At 41.1% G+C, this 19,334-nt stretch overlaps 2 protein-coding genes across 3 annotated transcripts in view; one reads left to right on the forward strand and one right to left on the reverse strand.

Annotated features, from left to right (window-relative positions):
- col5a3a (collagen, type V, alpha 3a) overlaps positions 1 to 2,398 on the forward strand; it is a 47,496-nt gene extending 45,098 nt beyond the window's left edge. For both annotated transcript variants that reach the window (XM_051389257.1, XM_051389258.1), the window contains one exon: positions 159 to 2,398. In XM_051389257.1, the coding sequence (XP_051245217.1) occupies positions 159 to 305 (147 nt within the window). In that variant the 3' untranslated portion in view covers positions 306 to 2,398. The remainder of the gene's footprint in view (positions 1 to 158) is intronic.
- The window catches only part of soul5 (heme-binding protein soul5), a 163,310-nt gene that overhangs the window by 134,926 nt on the left and 9,050 nt on the right, over positions 1 to 19,334 (reverse strand). The gene's annotated exons all lie outside the window — the stretch shown is intronic.

Below are 19,334 nucleotides of genomic sequence, written 5' to 3' on the forward strand. Positions count from 1 at the left end.
TCAGTTGTGTTCTATGTGCTCAGCTGGTTCTTGATTTAAGTGGGTAGGCATCAAATCACTGAGTAGAGCAGGGATTTAGGCCAGAATGGGTGGGTAGAGCTAGTTAGTCAAATTAAGCTGAGAAAATTCTGATAATGGCTTTAATTTTTCTCTTTCAGTTCCGCAAAGGTCAAGAAAGGACTGTTCTAGAGATTGACTCCCCCTCAGCAGAGCTGCTCCCTATTATAGATGTGGCTCCAGCAGACTTTGGCAACAGCAACCAGAAGTTTGGATTCCAAGTTGGACGAGTATGCTTCAATGGCTAACATCTTGCCAACAGCAAATAAAAAACAAAAGACACACCAAGCAAGCTAGATTTCAGTAAAAGAAACTGGACTTTTACCGCTCCCCCAAGCAATATTTATTATATTATGTTCCTGTATGTGGTGGGTTTGTGGTATTTTATTTAAGACTCTTCAACAGCCAGTGAAATAGGTTCTACGGCTTTACAACAATGAGAAGAATGGTGAGAAAGCGGATATGCAACAGTGGGAACAAAGCACATTTACCAAAGGGAAATGTTCCAGTTAGATATATTTAATTTTAAGTGTTTTTGTTTTCTTTTTCTCTCACTGTTTGAGTGTGCTGTATCCTCCAGAATTCTGTGGACTGCACCACTTGATGATGACCACTTATAAACAAGACAGATCTGTCCGATCACGGAACGGAGTCTGTCATTCTATGGTCTGGGTCAGTTAAGTGAAACTTTTCAGACCATGGATGAACTAGTTGCTACCTAATGTTTTACATAGACTGCATCTGAATAAATCAGAGACACAGTCATACTCATTTGCATGCTCAGATTTCACTATAATGACAATTGCATAGCAGTTGTGAACTAGCCTAGCATATTAATTCCACACAAGCACAATAATTAATTTCCTGTGTGCAAGAATGATAAATTGTCCTTTTTACCCTTCAACTGCAGTTTGCTCAGTGAATTACCTTGATTAGTATTCAATAGGCATAGCTAGTTATTGAACCCGACACTTACTTGAACGGATAAGGTTGTTTCCTTTATTGGACTGCTTCCCTCCATGGGCTCGATAATAAGCTTTTTAAGGCCCTATATGTGTCCAAGGACTACAGTACTGTATATGTCAGACTAACATCCTTTATACTGTGGTATATACTTGCTATGACATACCTCAGCAACTAGGTTGGGGATATTTCAGGGCAAAATTAAGCGCATGCTGATTAAAATGTTCTTTAGTCTTAACTGCAGTCCTTTATACCAAGAGACATTTCACGCATCTCTTGAAACCGTTTTATGCTATGCTGACATAACCTGTTTTCACTTTTCTGCCCTACTCAGAGGTTTTTGTTTCTCTGTTCTTTTCACATGTTGAAATTTCAACTGAATATGTTGCTGTGTATCATGTGACATGATTTGCTCTTCAGTGGTGCTAAAGATGATTCTGTTTAGTTTTTTTTGTCACTGTGCTTGTGTGTCTCGGTGGGCAGGTTTATAGGGCTAGAGAGGGAGAGGGTTATTGCTCTTTCAGCATCACGAAAGACCCTCAGAGGCTGGGGAGTAGTCTACTGTGTTTTTTGCACATCTTCTGGCTGATTGTGCCAATTTCACAGGGCCAGTGAAAGGAGGTTAGGGACAGTTCAGAGCAATGTGGTTGATCGCTTTAAAGGAAAAATCCACTCCTAACCCGAATTTAAATTGTGCCGTTCCGCTTTGGATATTAAATCCAGAATCTATGAATAGAGACAATTGTCTACCTACAATAGAAATGACAGCATCAAGTCTGGAGATAAAAATGACATCAGGTAACATTTTGATAACTTGCTGATTTGTTTTTAATGCTTCCTTCAAATTACTTTTAAGATTTGTAGCGTCAATCCCAGTAAAATTATCGTGGGTGCTATCATAGTGCTGTTCCATACAGTGAAGCAGCTGCAGGATTTGTTTATAGATGACATTATTACTACAGTCTGTCTCTGCATGTCAGCTTAAACAGAGACTTCTTCAAATTGACAAATAGAGCTGTGAAATTTTGCTGAAACTACATATGTATGTGAATTCCATTTTACTGTTAATTTTCCCTTTAGCAAATGACATTTCTTAATGCTCTGTCTACCTCCAACTCAAACAGTAGACTGTGTATCCAGTATGTGTAATTTCAATCCTGCTGTTCTATTTGTTTCACAGCATTTAAACATTCCAGTAATTAACTCCTCTCCTCCTGTCCCATCCTGCACTTCCCTTCCTGTGTATAGTGTTTGTTGTACTAATTTTACATACTGTACAGTTATTCTGAGGACTTTATGAGTAGTAACCTGTTGCCTGAATGAAAAACAAATGTATTTGTCAAAAATGTATGTGCGAATTAAAACAAATAAGAAATAATTCTATTTTCTTATTCCTCTCCAGACCCATGTAGTTGGGTTAGAACAATATCCACGAGAGCATGTGGCTGTCTGCAATGTCCAGTCAATAGACAAACAAGGCTCTTCATTACCAACTAGTTCTGCAACATTCACTCAACAAGCATGCAATCAGCATCCCCACACAGCCGATGTAATCAACTCTGATTTGCTCCCCAGTTCATTTATTTCAATTAGCCCTGTTTCAGTCTCCTCAAGGGGGAAGGTGGAGTGGAGACAGAGGTGAGAGAAGGATGGAAAGATTGATAGTGAGAACAAGAGAAGAGGTCAGTAATAAAATGGTTGCAGATAAGAAATGCAACAGTTCAGATTTGTCTGTTTGGTCTATTTGGTGAAGGTAGCAAGAGCTGTGCTGATGGTAAAAGTCACAATGACTACTTTATTTTTCACCAGTGACTGACTGTCTTTAAAACTATTTCATCACATTCACTGTCTCTGTCTGTCTACTTATCTTGGTTGCTACCACAAACACACACACACACACACACACACACACACACACACACACACACACACACACACAATAATTGCTTTTTGCTCCATTCACAGAGACTCATGCACCTACATACACTCTCCACACACACACACACACACACACACACACACACACACACACACACACACTCTAAAGCCTATTCTCTCACACGTTAAAGTACAAGGCGCTCATCCCCTTTGGGGCCCATTGTTCAAGGTTAGCGTCAATGGCAGAATAAAGGTTACCATGTTATTTTTTTTCCTCCTTTCTGCTCTCTTCCACTCAATTGAATTTTAACCACACGAAGCTCTTGACCGGGAAAGGTCATCTGTTGCCACTACCTCAGAATAATGATCAAGCAGAAGAGCAGTGTGACTATCAATATGGTATTTCCACGGTACTATGCCCTTTTCCCTGCACATTCCACCCTCTAGTGACTATAATTCCTGTGACATTGTGTCTCCAAATTCATGTATTTCTTTTGCTGACAGCTAAACCTTTGTCAGATTCTATCACTGTAGCGGTACTGTATACATTATCTATCTTCTCTTAATGACAAACTCATATACAAGAATACACCATCAGAATTGTGTTGTCATACATAACAATTATTTGGAAACCACTGATAAACAGTCTTGCCACAGCACAGAGATTATTCAGTTTTTTAGTGCCCTTCATCCACCCGATCTTGGTGCTCAGCTTTATGAAAGCCTATGGAAATGAATTCCCACTTTAAAATTTCTATTTTATGCTCACAAATACAAGTACAAACATACAACATACACAGAACAATGTTGAAAGGTGTGGATGAATCACTGTCAAATCCCTGTGCCAGAAAAAGAAACCAATCTAAAATGATATATTGTTTTACTAATCCTTTCTTTCAGGGATCCCTAAGCTGTTTCATGTTACTGATACTACAAGAACTACAATATATAACACTGCATGGTAGTGATGGCGATGGCAGTAGAAAATAGTAAGCTTGTCATGTAAGTATCGGCTCTTTCTTAACAAGACGCTTTTTGATTGATTCCTTCCTTCCTTAAAAGATGGTTGTGACTTTTGAACCTAATGTCAGTGAAGCAAAAGTTGAATTTTATGCCTCTGCGGTGGAGATAGCCATGGCCTTATGTTTTCGGGTTGTCCATCAGTCCGTCCATTTGACCGTATGTCCATCCATACATCCGTCTCAATCTTATGAACGTGATATTTCAGGAACGCCTTGAGGGAATTTCTTAAACTTCTGCACAAATGTCCACTTGTACTCAAGGATGACCTGATTTGATTTTAGTTGTCAAAAGTCAAGATCAATTTGACCTCACAAAACATATTTTTGGGCATAACTCAAGAATTGATGTGATAATTATGAGAAAATGCCCCACAAATGTTTAATGATACAATGATGAAGTGATGACATGTTTTTACCCAAAAGGTCAAAGGTCAGCTTTACAGTGATATCATAATTTCCTGGAAAAACACTTAATGGCCATTATTCAACTCTATAACTCAGCAGGAGGGAAGATTGTGATCATATTTCACAGTTGGTCAGGCACTGAATTGGGGACACTTTTGACTCAAATGTCAAAAGGTTTTTCAAAATACATTTTTAGCCATAATTTAAAAATTAACTGGGGTATTTCAGATTTCACACTCATGTTGACTGGGACGACGCACAGAGTAAATAATAACTAGCACAGTGCAAGCTTTCATCTTTCCATCTCGTCCATTCTGTCTTTTAAGCCAATTCGATTCAGTATGCTTTATTGGCATGAGTGTAACAAAGACAATTTTGCCAAAGCATTAAGAAATTGGATTAAAAAGTAAAAGAAAAATTATAACTCATAGAATCAAGAAAATATCAGACAACAATGAACACTTGCTCTGCCTCATTCTGAATTTTGAACATTGCCTCTGAAAATGACAAGAAAAAACAAAAGCACTGCATAGCCATAGTCTATAGGAATCCATCTATACATAGTAATGTACATGTAGTAGTACATGTGTGATGTATATTCATTGAATTGCATAAATGTATCATCAAGATTTCCATTTAGCCAAAAGATACACGTCATACCTTATATTAAATAAGTCTGGACAGATATGGATGTAAACTGCAACTTGACAACCTCAGGGCGTTAATTCTAGTTGTATCTAGATTCAAAGGTTTGCTTAACTCTGCATAATTGATAGGGAGCATGATCTCTGGAAAACACACACCCTGTAGTGCTTTGTCCTTTAATGCAATCTTGACAGGATTGTTATATCTTTGTAGCATCTCTCCTGCTGGGGTGACACACAAACCCTGACACACTCTGATCTGCAAACATTATTTGTGTGAGATAAAGAATCTCTAAAATTACCTTATAAGCTTTGCCATACGGATGCGAAAATGTTAGGTGTACTTTTGAGCAAAGCTCTTGGCCAAATCATTACTGTTCACTGCTATTCCATCACAGATTTGAGCAGAACTGTTGGTCTATAGTTGAGATTGATGAGATACTTTTAGGCCCAGGAGTATATTAGTGTAGCCCACTGGCTGGTGGATTCTTAGTTGCTGCATATTGGAAACACGATTGTCTCTCTTCTTTCTGTTCTGTGTTCTCTGTTCTCTCTCTTACTCTCTGTCTCTGGTTCCCTCCACTCCACATCTCTGTCTCATTATTCTGGAGCTGAAAATGTGAGAGATGTTTCTTTGTTGTTTGTTGGACTGTCCCTCCTATACTCTCTCTCTTGTTTCTTGCCCTCAGCTCCCCTCCTGTGACATTGATTCTAACTAAGCTGAATGTGTCACAAAGTCACAGTGAGAAATGAACACATTAAACAGACGTTCAGATTAAAGAGAGAGGGTCAGTGGGAATATCTACATTTCTGGGTGTACAGGGACATTCCCTTGGTCTCAACACATCCACCCAAATCCGGATGTTGTGTCACAGTAGATAACAGCAGACATTATTTTCCATGCCACTGATGTGTGTATGAGTGTGAAAACTGCTCTCAGTTTAGCATCCTGTACAGTACAAGTTGTGGGGAATAACTTGGATCATCTCTAGCTTGTGCTCAACATGCTCCTCGATGCGTAGGACTCGTATACGTGTCTGTGTGGGTATGTGAAATCACGAGCATTTGCCACTAAGCAGGGGTGCTCTTATTAGTGTGCATGCAAGCGCCTCTCCTGCCAGGTCCCATCCATAGCTCCTTTATCTCAGGAAGGGTGGGGGGAATCATTTCCGCAGATGCCTTTTCCATCAAAGGCGCTTATCGACAAAGCTAACATTAGTAAAGCAGTTTGAAAAAAATGACTTAAAGGCGAGGGAGGGCAATAGAAATCCCTAGGCGAGTGGACAAAGAGCACGCTGACGTTCGGATGCCCAAGGCCCTGTGTGTCTGAGAGCGTCAGATGATTATCTGGCAGACAGAGAGCCCAGATTCAGACGCACAGCTTGAGAACACCCCCACCACCTCCAACAGACACACACATACACACACTCATTCTTCTTCTAATTTGGCGTCTGCTGCAGCTCTCAACGTCCACTACCACAGCCACAACCACTATGCTGCTGCCATGCCATCCTCACTTAACTTAGTCCTCCGTAAAAGTAGGACTGAGTTGTCTGCAAGCTCCCAAGACAGCCAAAGTAATCAGTGGTGTCTTATTTACCACAGTGGGAGAGGGACACAGAGAGAAAGAATGAGAAAGCAGGAAGAGAGCAGGAAAAGAGAGAAAGAGAGCGACAGTCATTCACCAGACAGGCTTGTGTTGTATGAATCACTCAGGCCAATTTAGACATGCACAGCTGTTCATAAATCCAAGGCAGAGAGTGTTAATGAACAAACTTAGCCCTGATCAGAAAAAACAGGAGAAATAAACACATGGGATCTGTATTCAGCTTTGTGTGTGTGTGTTTGAGTGTATGTGAGTTTCTGATTTGTTAGTGAGCGAGAGTAAGCGAGAGAGAGAGAGTGGTAACTGCATGACCCCATCGCTCAATAGAGATGATTTTTTCCCATAAATCAGACGAGGCAGAGAGGGAAAGAGTGCGAGAGAGACAGAGACTGAGTGATTCAGCTGTGGGAGTACACTGGCTCAGACCTCAGTTGAGAAGCCAGGGAAACTAATCGTTTCCATTCACCTCAATGAGTCTGGCTGCTCTCCTCTGTGGTCCTGAATGCAAAGAAATCCTCATCTTCTCTCTACCTCTCACTCCATCAGCCCTCCACCCCCTTTTCCTTCACTCTCCCTTCCATTTCCCTCCACCCCCTTTTCCTTAACTCTCCCTTCCATTTCCCTCCCTTTCCTTCTCTCCCTCTCGCCGAATGATCAATGCATCCTGTCCTGTATCAGTTCCTGTAGCAGCACTGACACGGTGATTATTCTATCACAGAGAATCGCACGTGGCAGCATTTCATGGGCACCTGGACACTTTTCATAAATCTTGCAAGGCAGAGGTGAACTGCAGAGGAAGCACAGCTCATTGTGTGACAGACCAGGAAAGAACTGGTACTCAAAAGCCTCATTTAGCCTAAAGAGAGATATAGACTAAATAAATTGCTTGAGGTTGCGAGGGTGCTGAAACTCATATAGTGATTAGAGATGGCAATATGTTTTCTGTCACTTGTAGGAAATCGAAAATGTCGTGTAATCTCTGTACATATACCAGCAAAATGGATAAGGCCTAGTAATCAATACACTTGCTGAGTGGATAAAGTGCATCCCTTTCTCTCCACTTGTCGGTGCAACTGGCAACGTTTGAATTATGGTTTCATATGTTTCACTGTAATGAGTACAATTGGGCCTGACTCTGCTTCTCTTCAATAATTCAGAACCAACCTGAGACATGAAGCAATATTCTGAATCTGCAATCGGGAATTATTCTTGCAGTCACTCGTTTTTCTATGTCTGTCTTTCTCACTAAGTCTGATACACTCTTTCAGACTAGTTTTTCTCTTTTTTCCTGTATCCTGTACATTGAAAAATTGCAGCATGCCCTCTCATTATCTCACTTACTCATGCACATGCAGTACACACTCACAGTATGGTCACAAAAATGTGTATTGCTGGCTTTGACTTGGTTCAGGATGAATTTTCTGGCACAGAAGTAATCAGAGAGAGTTGCGAATGCTCTATTATTAATAATTATCACCTGCATAATGAATGAATGAATTTTTTGACAGAAGCAGTGTCCGTAAGGATGATAAATTCTATAGGACAGTTTAAGAAGGATGGTAACTATGTGCCAAGGCCTTCTCTAAAATTCACCATCACAAACAAAAACAGAAGGTTCTTGAATAGTGTATTCTACCATGTAATAGAAGTTCAGTCTTTGTTACTAAGCCTTGACCTGTACTCAGGAATATATATAGTACTCAAGTATAAAGGCAAAGAAAGCAGGTCAATGTTAAAATGAAGCCACTAATATTGAGAAAGGTCGTCATGCTGGTGTTTTATTCTATTTGACTATTCCGCATACAGTGCAGCACAAACAGAAGTCTTTAGTTAAACTCCCAGTTCTCTATCCATTTCCACTAGGACACATCAATCAGCCATTTCTAGTCAAGTCCCATATGCACGACTGTTTCAAGCTCAGATGAAAGTGCAGTGATGCACTATTTTGAATGCTTTGTGGTCTGAATAAACCAGAACCTACTCTGTTTAAACCACAGTGCTTCCATTTGAATTCTATTGAAGATGCAGGCTCTGTGCACTGTATGTTTTTTTACATCTTTACACACATGTACAAGTATTACGGTCATGTTGTAGAATTAATGTATGCTTATGTTAGAGAGCCTGTGTGTTGATGTATGTGCCTGTGCTGCTGCAGTGCTAATGAGAGACTAGGGGTTTCAGGGTTTCAGGTGCTGGTGCTTTGAGAGAGGAGGTGAGTGACAGGGCTCATGAATAGTGATGGCCGACAGCTGCTCATTAACCAAGAGACTGTCTGTCAGCAAGCAGGCTGGAACAGCAGCCCTTCCCCTATGTGTACACACACTTGCACATAAACACACACAAGCATGAAAATACATACACATGCACTCAAGACCATGCAGATGTGCTCACGAACAGCGCACATACCGACACAGAGTTCATATCTCCTTCATCTGGGTCCCCTGTGCCTTCTGTGGAGCGGAGGCCGATCCCGTCTTTCCCCCTGACAGCATGAGCAGTGCGCCTATTACCAATGTGCTCACACCACCCCTGCTGGGGCAAGCCCCCCACTGAATATGGAAGCACCGGCCAGATGTAAATTCTGAATGAGGCCCAAAGAGCAAAAGGTACGAAAGATTAAGACTAAGGCTGTACCCACAGAAGATATGATATTCACTTTTTATGTGGTTTTAAACTTGTGCTGCAGAAATGTCTGCCGCCTTTATTGTCTGCCTCACTTTCATTTTGACAACCTTTAAAGAAAATTAAAATTCTAATACAAGGTGACCTAGATACTGTATGTACGAGTGTGTGTTTCATTACGTTTATAACTGTGTCACTTCAAAATAATTCAAAATCTGTCTGAAATTGCATATAGAGAGAGTAAAAAAAGCCTGCAAGCGAGTAGTGGTTGCATTGTCTTGCAAGAATATTACACTGTGAAACTTCTTCTTTGAAATCAGGCTAGGAATGTATTTACTCTGGCCATACTGTGGTTAGTACAGGAGGCTTATCCAAAAGGACAATGTAAACATGATGTGACAAAATGAAATGAAATGTAAATAACAATGACAGCAATTGAGTAAGTGCAACACATTGCTGTGTTGGTATAAAATATTTTTCTATTTCACAATCAAAGGTTGTCAACAGGAGAAAACAAATTAAACACTTCTTATCAGACGTTCTTTTTCAGATTTCAGATTTGGGTAACTCAAGTGGTGGTAAAAAATAAAATGGATAAAGGGAGAGCCTTGTACTCAATGTTGTGTTTCTGTTGGTTGCACAGAACCATGATGTGAAGGATGTCACTGCCATTTCAGAAAGAAACTACCGATTGATTTGACAGGATCTTGGTTGCTGAATGACAAATAGCAAATAGCAGAACAACATCTACATTAGGTATTGTCATGAAGTCCTTGCTCTTGAGTTTTCTTATTGTTCAATCAAAGACGACAAATCCCCCGGAGACCTCACTATTAAAAGCTGTAAATAATTCAAACACCAAAGTTGTTTATCAAATGTAACATATTAAAGCTTAAAGCTGTAGCTCTCGCTTATTATCACCCACTGCTCAGCTGCAATGGATCTACAGTGAAGATAAGAGAGCTGTTGATTGTGTAGAAGTCAGTGGTTCACTTAACTCCATTGCACAACTTTGTGTGATACAGGGCTTATATTTGAAGCTTGACTGAGCGGATGCTTGATGCGTGAAAATACAAATATGGTGTGAAATGTGTTGATTCCAGTGTGCTGGTAACATTTTACTTACTTACTTGGCAATGTTGACCAAGACACTTGTAACTCAACAAGCGTGAAAGGCCACCTGCCTCAAAAAGATGGCGAGAACATCTCCACATTTAATTTGGAGTTAATTTGTGCCTCAAATACAGATGTACAGTACTGACAATTTGTTAATTGATTAACATAACAGCTACCAGTTTTAAAAGAAAAACTGTCTATACATGACATTGATTTGCCAACATTTGTTATATTAACTTTGAATCGAAAGACTCAGGCTCGCTAGTGCTGCTAATACCACTGACAAAAACCTCACTTTTGAAACCAAATCAGTTTAGTCAAAGGTCCGATGTAAACACGTGACAAGTAAATCAAGTCTGTTATCAAGTGAAAGAAGCCCATTTTTCACAGGTTCAAATGCTGCTGATTATTGGCATCACATTTCACAGGTGGCTAGGGTTAGAATTTCAATAGAATGGCCATGATGCTCTCTTTTATTTGGATGTCTATGTGTCACAGTGACAGGACACAGACTGGACCCAAAGGGACTTGGCAGGAAGGTTTAACAAGCAGTTTACTTAGAACAATGATATAAAAAAAACTGTCTTTAAAGTCAGCAGGCAGTCAGGTAAAGCAGACAAATCAGAAGGGCTGACAGAAGAAGGCATGAAATAATAGGTAAGCAGCAGGTCATAGACATGTTGGCAACGTGCAAATAGGTTTCAGAACAGTAACAGGCTCAGGCACAAAGATAACACAGATTAACTGGGAAAGGAAATTTGTGAACTACGGTCAATTTAACTCAGCCAGACAGGATATTTGCTCTCACTTTTGCATTCTGATGGTGGAAAATATAGGGTAGACCAATTTACGTGCTCACAGGATTATAATGAATTAAATTAAATATGGGAATTAGAATTTAGTCTAATAGAATTTTATAACTGTTTTTACTTCTTTTTTACAGAAAATATGTTGGTAAGTTTACTCCCAAACTATTTGGTAACAAATTAGTACATCAAATACGGATTTACTCAATTTGCTTGTCTAATCTGCAGCCGCTTCATGACCATACAGATCATAGTCTTCTACCTCTAACAGCCAGGCCTGTAGCTAAAATATTAATATGTGAATGATCATACGATATCATCTGAAGACTTCTTTGGACTTTTTGAGCAGGCAGAAGAGAAATGGTGTTACAGACTGCTCACTCTAATTTCACTTTAATGCTAAATGTCTATTTGAGCGGGCGGAGAGCATCCATTTGAAAATCACTCTCTCGCTGTTCTCTCTTGCCAACCCTCATTTCTTGTGAAATTCAAAGCAAAGTAACAATGAGCCAGTATGCTATAGATGGCAATGCACGCAGCAGCACCTCTAGTTAAAAGCCTCTGATGGAATGCTCCTTTTGTTTGTAATCGATTGAGAGAGAAAGGCATCCACCGTGTAATTGTAGCCTCATTTGATCTCAAATAAACCATGCTGTCCTACACAAGAGAGAGAGCAGGGCAAGCATAAGCTGGAAACACCTTCATTACACCAAACACACAACCAAGCACACTTATTTCCTTGGCCTTATTCTTACATGCGCACAAACACACACACTCATTTGCACACTCCTTTTAAATCATACTGCCCTCCCTCTGCTGGTCTGTCTTTTTCTCCAATCTCACTCTGTGTCTTGTCTTCAATCATACTCAACAAACAACTATACACACAAGGTGCACACACACACAGACACACACACACACACACACACACACACACACACACACACACACACACACACACACACACACACACACACACACACATTCACTTGCTCTGCCTATCTTGGAATGAGCCTGGGATTGATTCTAGTCACACCAGAGTGGGGCGAAATGAGCAGTCACTCTGAATAGGCAAAGGCGTCAAATAATACAGATATGAACGTCAGAGGAATAATTGAAGAAAGTGTTTTATATGTAAAAGACAGAGGAGGATGGAGTGGAATTGAATCTAAGAGAAAATGAGGAGCGGGTTGTGTCCCAGGGGACTGACTCACAATGCCTCAGCCTTGTTTGAAGAAAATAGAGGATAATTAGAGTGGTCAGTGGCTTCCACAGGGCCCAACACCGCTCAGCCTCACTCTTCCTTTATCTGTCCTTCATTCACTCTCTCTCTCCATTTGTTAGCCTTTTTTTTAGCATCTCTCACTCAATTGTCAGTCTATGTTCATATATCCCTTTGTCCCTGTTTTCTCTGTGTCTCTTGCTCTTTCTTTGTTCTTTCTTTCATCCCATCCATTTGTTCTCTCCATGGCTCATTTTTTATCAGTCTTTCTCACTCCCTCTTTCCCTGCCTCCCTCCATCCATCTATCCCTTCCCCATCAGTGCAGTTGATCAGATATTCCAGGCACATATGGACAGCACTGACAGGCATAATTCATGAGTATTTTGAAGTGCCCATGTAGGGTTCTTCAGATTGCTTGTAGTGAGCAGGCAAAACTCTGTGGAACCAGCACATGAAATCCCTCTCTTCTACCTTCAGTTTCATGCCAAATCTCTTTCTCTTACTTTTCTTTACAAAGTGTCAACCTCTGCCTCTACAGGCTTTCCCACTCTCTTTTTCTGTGCCTTTCATCTTGAGCCAACCAGATATGTGTTAATACTAATGCATCTTCCAAACCCTCCATGTCTTAGCACTGTACACTCACAGCCTGAGAGGTGACTGATTTTCAAAAGGAACTGCCACCCCACCCCTCCACAGGAAAGTTGTGAGCATCTCTGTGGTCTGATTCTCTCGTCTTATCCCTTGTTTTTTCATATTACATACTGGCTAGCTTGTCGGCATGACAACAATATGTCTCTATGGCAACAGACTAGCCAGCAGCTAGATTCCTGGGTATTTGGACATGCAATGTTGCTTAAAGCTTTCCCCAGGTGCCTTGATGGCAGGACAGCAGATGACAATCAATATAGTGAGCCAGAAGGGGTTAAAACCGCCGTAGGCATTAAATAGGCCTCAGGTTACTTGGCATAAAACATCACGTTGAGTAACATTTTGAAAACAAACTAAAAAATAAAGCTTCCCAATAACTGTCAACCTTTCATTGCTCTGTTTTCCAATTCCAATCAGCTGTGAGTGTCATCATAAACTGAGATTACTTCTGACTAATATACAGCTAGTCGATATTGTACAGAGATGAAAATCATTACAAAATCAATTGACGTGCTCCATAATCACAGAGGAGATTCCTGAAGCTTCCCATAAGCATTTGTCTCCTTGTGTGTGGCCACAAACCGACAGGCAGCACAAATAAATCTCCACGCTCTGCTCTGTCCTTGCGCTCTCTCTCTCTCTCTCCTTCTGCCTCACTCCCGATGACTTGTCCTCTGTCTCCCTCTCTCGCTCCAAGTCCCTGGATATTGATTGGAACCCTACTGGAGTGAGCATGGATAAGATAAATAAGGAGTCAGTGGCCATGAACAGCTCTCTCACTCACCCTAACATGAAGGGAAGGATAATCATCTGCCAGACCTGAGAAAGTGGCCATGAATTTCTCAGACCACTTTCATACAAATGACTTCTCCTAATACTTTTGCCACAAGGATCCCCAGTCTTAGCCCCAAACATGCCTCCAAACACACTGGTTGACATTTTGATGATTTGATCTAAACAGTGTTTGGCACATAGAGTAGATCTAATCATCCTTGTCATTTTCATTGAACGGTTTCTAGTTCTTAAATGAAACCATCTGTAAAACATCTCATCATCAAAAGGGAAATAAAATGAGGTACAGCTGCAAACATTACAGGTACTTAATGGAAGCCTGGTGCATGGTGCCCCCTCGACTGTGCAGCGGAAAACAGCGCCATTTAAGCGGGTCCCTGGTTGTTTTCACTCTGCTCAGGATGATTATCTAAGCAGTGCGCAGGGCATCAATTTCTTCTACATGGACCATAACACACCACGTCACACAAGACCTTTATCAATCAAGTCAGATTGCACTGAAGAGCAATAAGGAACATAACTGATTGATTGTCACACACCACTATGTACAGCAAAATGCTGCTATCTGCACACAAATACACAGCACACAGGCATGCGTAAAGTCATCTGTAAACACAAGCACACACAGTGGGGTAAATAAGTGTCGGTATCTCTTGCAGCGTCAGGAGCAGTGGCGCGAGGCTTCCCCTCAGATTTTGAAAGCCCTATCTGTATCAGGAACAGCAAACCGAAAAAGCAATTTGCTTTGTCACACAGAGACATGCTTGACTACACTGAATAATTGCACTGCAGCTCTGGAAAGAGCTGTTTTCCTTTTATCTAATGAAGGCCTTCAGGGGAGGGAGCAAGTGTGTGTGTGTTTTGTGTGTCTGCATGTATATAGGTGTGATATGGAATATTCAGGACTTATATGTGTCAACATATATGAGTGTGCAACTGAAAGATAAGGTTGAGGCATAAAGAAGATTTTCATTGCTCTGTCTCTATCTGATCCAATTCTGCCAATGTCCTTTTGCAGCTTGCCTTCCTTCTACACTGTTCCACTGTGATGTATTGATTCATCAAATCTGCATGTTGCCTCTCAGCTGTGTCCAGTTTCAGGATTGAGGCAGTCCCCTGATTCAATAATGCAGAAGCAGACTGGAGAATAAAAGCCCTTGTGCCTGGCCTCAGACACTAACTCCTAAGAAGTGCTGAGTCCACATTCTGCTGCTTGCCGGAATGCCTCTGTGGAGCTTGGCAGAGCAGTGTGGAAGCTGAAGGGACAACTTCAGCCTCCTACTCCCACATAAAGAAGACTGGAAGAGTCCCCAGTAAGGATTTAGAGAGTGAGGTTTAAGGCAAGCACTTAAAGGAAAAGAGTGACTCTCTGCTTCCCTTTCTCTCTGTATTATTGGTCACAGCAGCATCCAGAGGCTAAAAAGAAGCCAATGTTTGATCATCAGGGGCACAGGACAAGGGCATGGTGATGAGAAAAAAGGGAAGCAGGACAAAGATAAATCAAACTCGAGGAAATAAGAAAGCACCTTCTCTGATGACTGCTTGTGTGTTCAGGAAAAGGTTTGTGAATTGCCGTAATGACTCTAAAGCATTTGTTCCACTGTGGAACTGTAATTAAGCCATCAGCCACAGTTTGGAGTCTTTAACTTCATAATGAGGCTGAATGTGCGCAGTTCGTGCTCTGTGGATAAGCTGCTGTAATCACTTCTATCTGCTTAATTATGTAAAACCATTCTTTTATCCTACTAGTGTCTCACTCTTTATCTCTTCCTCTCTCCCTCTCGGTCTCTGTCATGGTCTCATCTTTTGAATATAACTGGTACCATAAAAGCATGGGATCGCAGTAGCAATGAGCACACGTGCTGGGAGATATTAACCTGAGACAGCTATGTTGGGAATTGTCAGTCCAAATGAATGCTGGGAGGTAAAGTACAGCGAGAACTGAGTGTTAACAAAAGGCACTATGTAAGGGAAGAGGTGTGTTAGCTGCAGCTATAGAAGAACCTGCAGAGGAATAAGCACAAAGCTCTCACTACTCTGAGGAGCTTTTTATTACCTTTATCCGTGGCCTCCTTATTGGTCAGAGAGACATCTCACAGCTCAGATAGAGGTATTGTAAAAGGCACTTTACTTTCTTCTCCCTCTCTTTCAAGTTCATTTTAGATTTCAGGATCACAACTTCACTTGCACATGTTTCCTGAATTACAATAGAGCTGTTATTATCATTAGTGATCCAGCACCAGTGTGACAGAAGTAAAGGTGAATGCTGGGTGCTGCAGGTTATTTGCAATGGAAGTAAACATCATCTACCACCACATCCCTAATGGAGACAACCTGGTTGTACTTTTTTTAGATAGACCTACATCAAAGCTCTCCTTCTACAATACTTCAGAGATCACTACACGGCTACATGCTGCACACACAGAGACACACACACGTATTCTTCTACATATATACAATCTTGAGAGTGTGGCAGTGGAGAGTGAAATCTTGTGATGCTCAGGAACTTTACACCATGCACAGGCTGCAATCGGGGGGAAAGAAAAGCCTTAAATGCATGAAAAAACATGAAGCTGCCACTGTTTCAATGGAGCAGAAAAAACAGTAGAGAAAAATGTCAACAACAAATAGCTGCTGGTTTCTGTTGCCGCAGGCAACATGGACTTTGGTTCCCTCATGTTTCTTTCCTCCCGCATTACGCATCATGTTTTCATCCAATTAAACACAAATACAGGCTACAGAGTACAACTCAGGGAGAATCTTAGCACTGCTCCTTCTGGGGGAAAACAGACAGAGGAGGGAAACAGAGGGAAAGAAGAAAGGGAGAAAGGGATGGTCCGAGATAAAGAAGCAGGCAGATGTGATACTGTGTGTATGTGTGTGTTAGGTGGCTTCACTGAAAAGACGGACCTTTTAGCAGACCATTTCTATGTGTCTGCCAGTCTCCGCCTCCCCTCATTTCTTCATGTTTCTGTGGAGGGCAGCACTTCACCATTGTTTTGTTTTGATTCAGTGACATGAGCAGACTGCCGTGCAGTTCATCTAGATGATGATTGATGATATTTGCTGGATTTTGGCAAGGCCCAGATATAAACCATGGCAGGGCTTCTTCGCAGAAACCCCAACTGAACCTGAGTTGTCCTTGCCCTGGTTGCCTTGGTTACGCGCAGGTAGTAAAGTGAGACAGCCCAAGAGAGGGTGTGAAAAGCCATGTTCGGGCAGCCATTGAAGATTTCACACCTTTCCATCCGGGAACTTGAGGCAAGCATTGCCATGGCAACTGAACACTCTTAACCTTGTGACCCAATAGCTGGTTTAGTTTCTCCACCACTAAGTTGTTCTGTATTTTTTCAGATGTCTAAATGAAAACACATTATGCTTTCCCTCATCTGTACAAGAGAGTGGAGATTTAGAAAGCTATCTTTGTCTTAACACTGATATGACAGGAAAAGCTTTTTAAAATGGACATTTTAATTGTAAGAATAATAGCTTTTGATAAATCCTGCCATGAATGGATGTCCACATTGACCATGTCTGGCAAGCTTTTTCCTAAAATTCTGTATTTTTAAACTTAATGTCTAGATTGATGATGACTTTCCATTAGTGAAGAGGAAAGACAAACTCAGCAGGCGGGTGAGTGTGTGCTGTAGGTGTCCATTTGGTTGTACAAAGACTTTGCACTTTTGGGACTGCTGAATGCAGTGTGAAGTGCGAGTTGATTAAACATTTATTAGGAAGCATGACTGTCAAATGTGCGGTGCATGCTGCTGTAATGATTGCACAAGATTTTTGTGTTGGCCTTGTTTGCAAGAGTGTTAACACTTCTCCATCTGTGTTTTTATTGACATGTTGACGTTGTAATGAAGTGTCTTCGTGTGTGATAGATTGCCTGTTGTGTGTGTGTGTGTGTGTGTGTGTGTGTATCAATCAGCGAGTGTTAAATTTGAGACCAAGACTGAGAGTTCCATCAGCTTAACATTATACTGTGTGCCCATTGGACTACCTAATGTAGACTCAACATTCTGGATACTTTCAGGAAGCATATGGTTTTTTAGTTCTATTGCATAATAACTCAGAAGCACCGGCAGCAGCAGTAACATTACGAAGATCAATAACAACCACAAGCTCTGTTATAGGACAGATTCCAATGTTTGCTAGATGGATAGAGCAACTTATGTGCTCCAACTTCACAAAATCCAATTAGACTGTCTGTGTATGACTGTGTGATGAGCTACATTCTAGTCACTCACTGGGCTTATCCACCTGTCTAATATTCACTATAACCATGAACAAAACACTAAGCTCCTCTTTCTCCAGCTCTGTTCTACCAAGTTCCCTCTCACAATGTGTTTAAAATTCGTCTTGCTTTCCAATTATTTGAAGAGAATCAATTCCTGGAAATTGAAAATCTATATAATGATAGGCTTGGCAACTGTGGCTCAATACAAACAGTCCCATCTAAACAGCTGTGATTTGATGCTGAAGAACCATACTTTCTGACAAGCAGAGTGCCTGTAGGCACTAGGAGATTAACACTCATGCGTGTGCACACACACACACACACACACACACACACACACACACACAGAAAGAGAAATACAGAGATGCTGGTGGTTGTTAAATTTAGTCCTCAGGCCACTTCAAAATTGTAGATATGTTGCATTGCCTCAAATATTTTAGCATCACATTCACACAGAAAGAGAAATCACAGATTAAGCCATAAAGCATGAAATACAATCAAACAACCATAAGTCAATAACTCACGAACACTGAGGGTAACCATGAGAACATGAGTAGTGAAAGAGAGAGATTGAGATAAAGAAGGCAACATTAGAAAGGCAGAAAAAGGTGTAGAGCAGAAAATGATTGTGGTGCCACATCTGCCTAAAATACCTAAAATACAGTGCAGTCACATGTGAGGTGACAGAGAGAGGGAGAGATAACGCCTGCATGAGAGGACGCACAGTTGCCCTGAAGGTCTATTTTCTACTTTCTCTTGGCCTTCTTGGCATGACTCTGGGATAAAAAGAAGAAAATGCTTTGACAAATGGGTTATGCTTTGTTTGCATTTACCTCAGAAACTTTCCCCGGTTCCCTACGCCCTAGGTCCCCGATCTGTAACAGGGGATAGAGATGGAGCAGGGAAAGGAGGAGAGTAACAAGGAGAAGGGAGGAGTCTTAGTACAGTGTATTTCATCAGCATGACCATTAAACACACTGCCACGCTGACCCCATGCAATGACTCAACATCACTTTTACTCACCCTGGCAGCCTTGCTCCTCTATTATTCTCAGCCCCATGCTCTAGTATATGTACAGTCATGGAAAAAAATATTAGACCACCCTTGTTTTCTTCAATTTCTGGTTCATTTTAATGCCTGGTACCACTAAAGGTATATTACCTGAAGAATGAAATGAAGACGACAAAAAATGCAGCTGATTCCATAATACTTTATGTCCTATTTGACATGCTTAAGCTTAATTGTATTCCCAGGGTATATAAGAGGCCATTTCATGTCATAACAGCACTGCACATGCAAAGGCCTAGAGTGG

Source organism: Dicentrarchus labrax, unplaced genomic scaffold (assembly GCF_905237075.1).
Source record: "Dicentrarchus labrax unplaced genomic scaffold, dlabrax2021, whole genome shotgun sequence".
Lineage (NCBI taxonomy): Eukaryota > Metazoa > Chordata > Actinopteri > Moronidae > Dicentrarchus > Dicentrarchus labrax.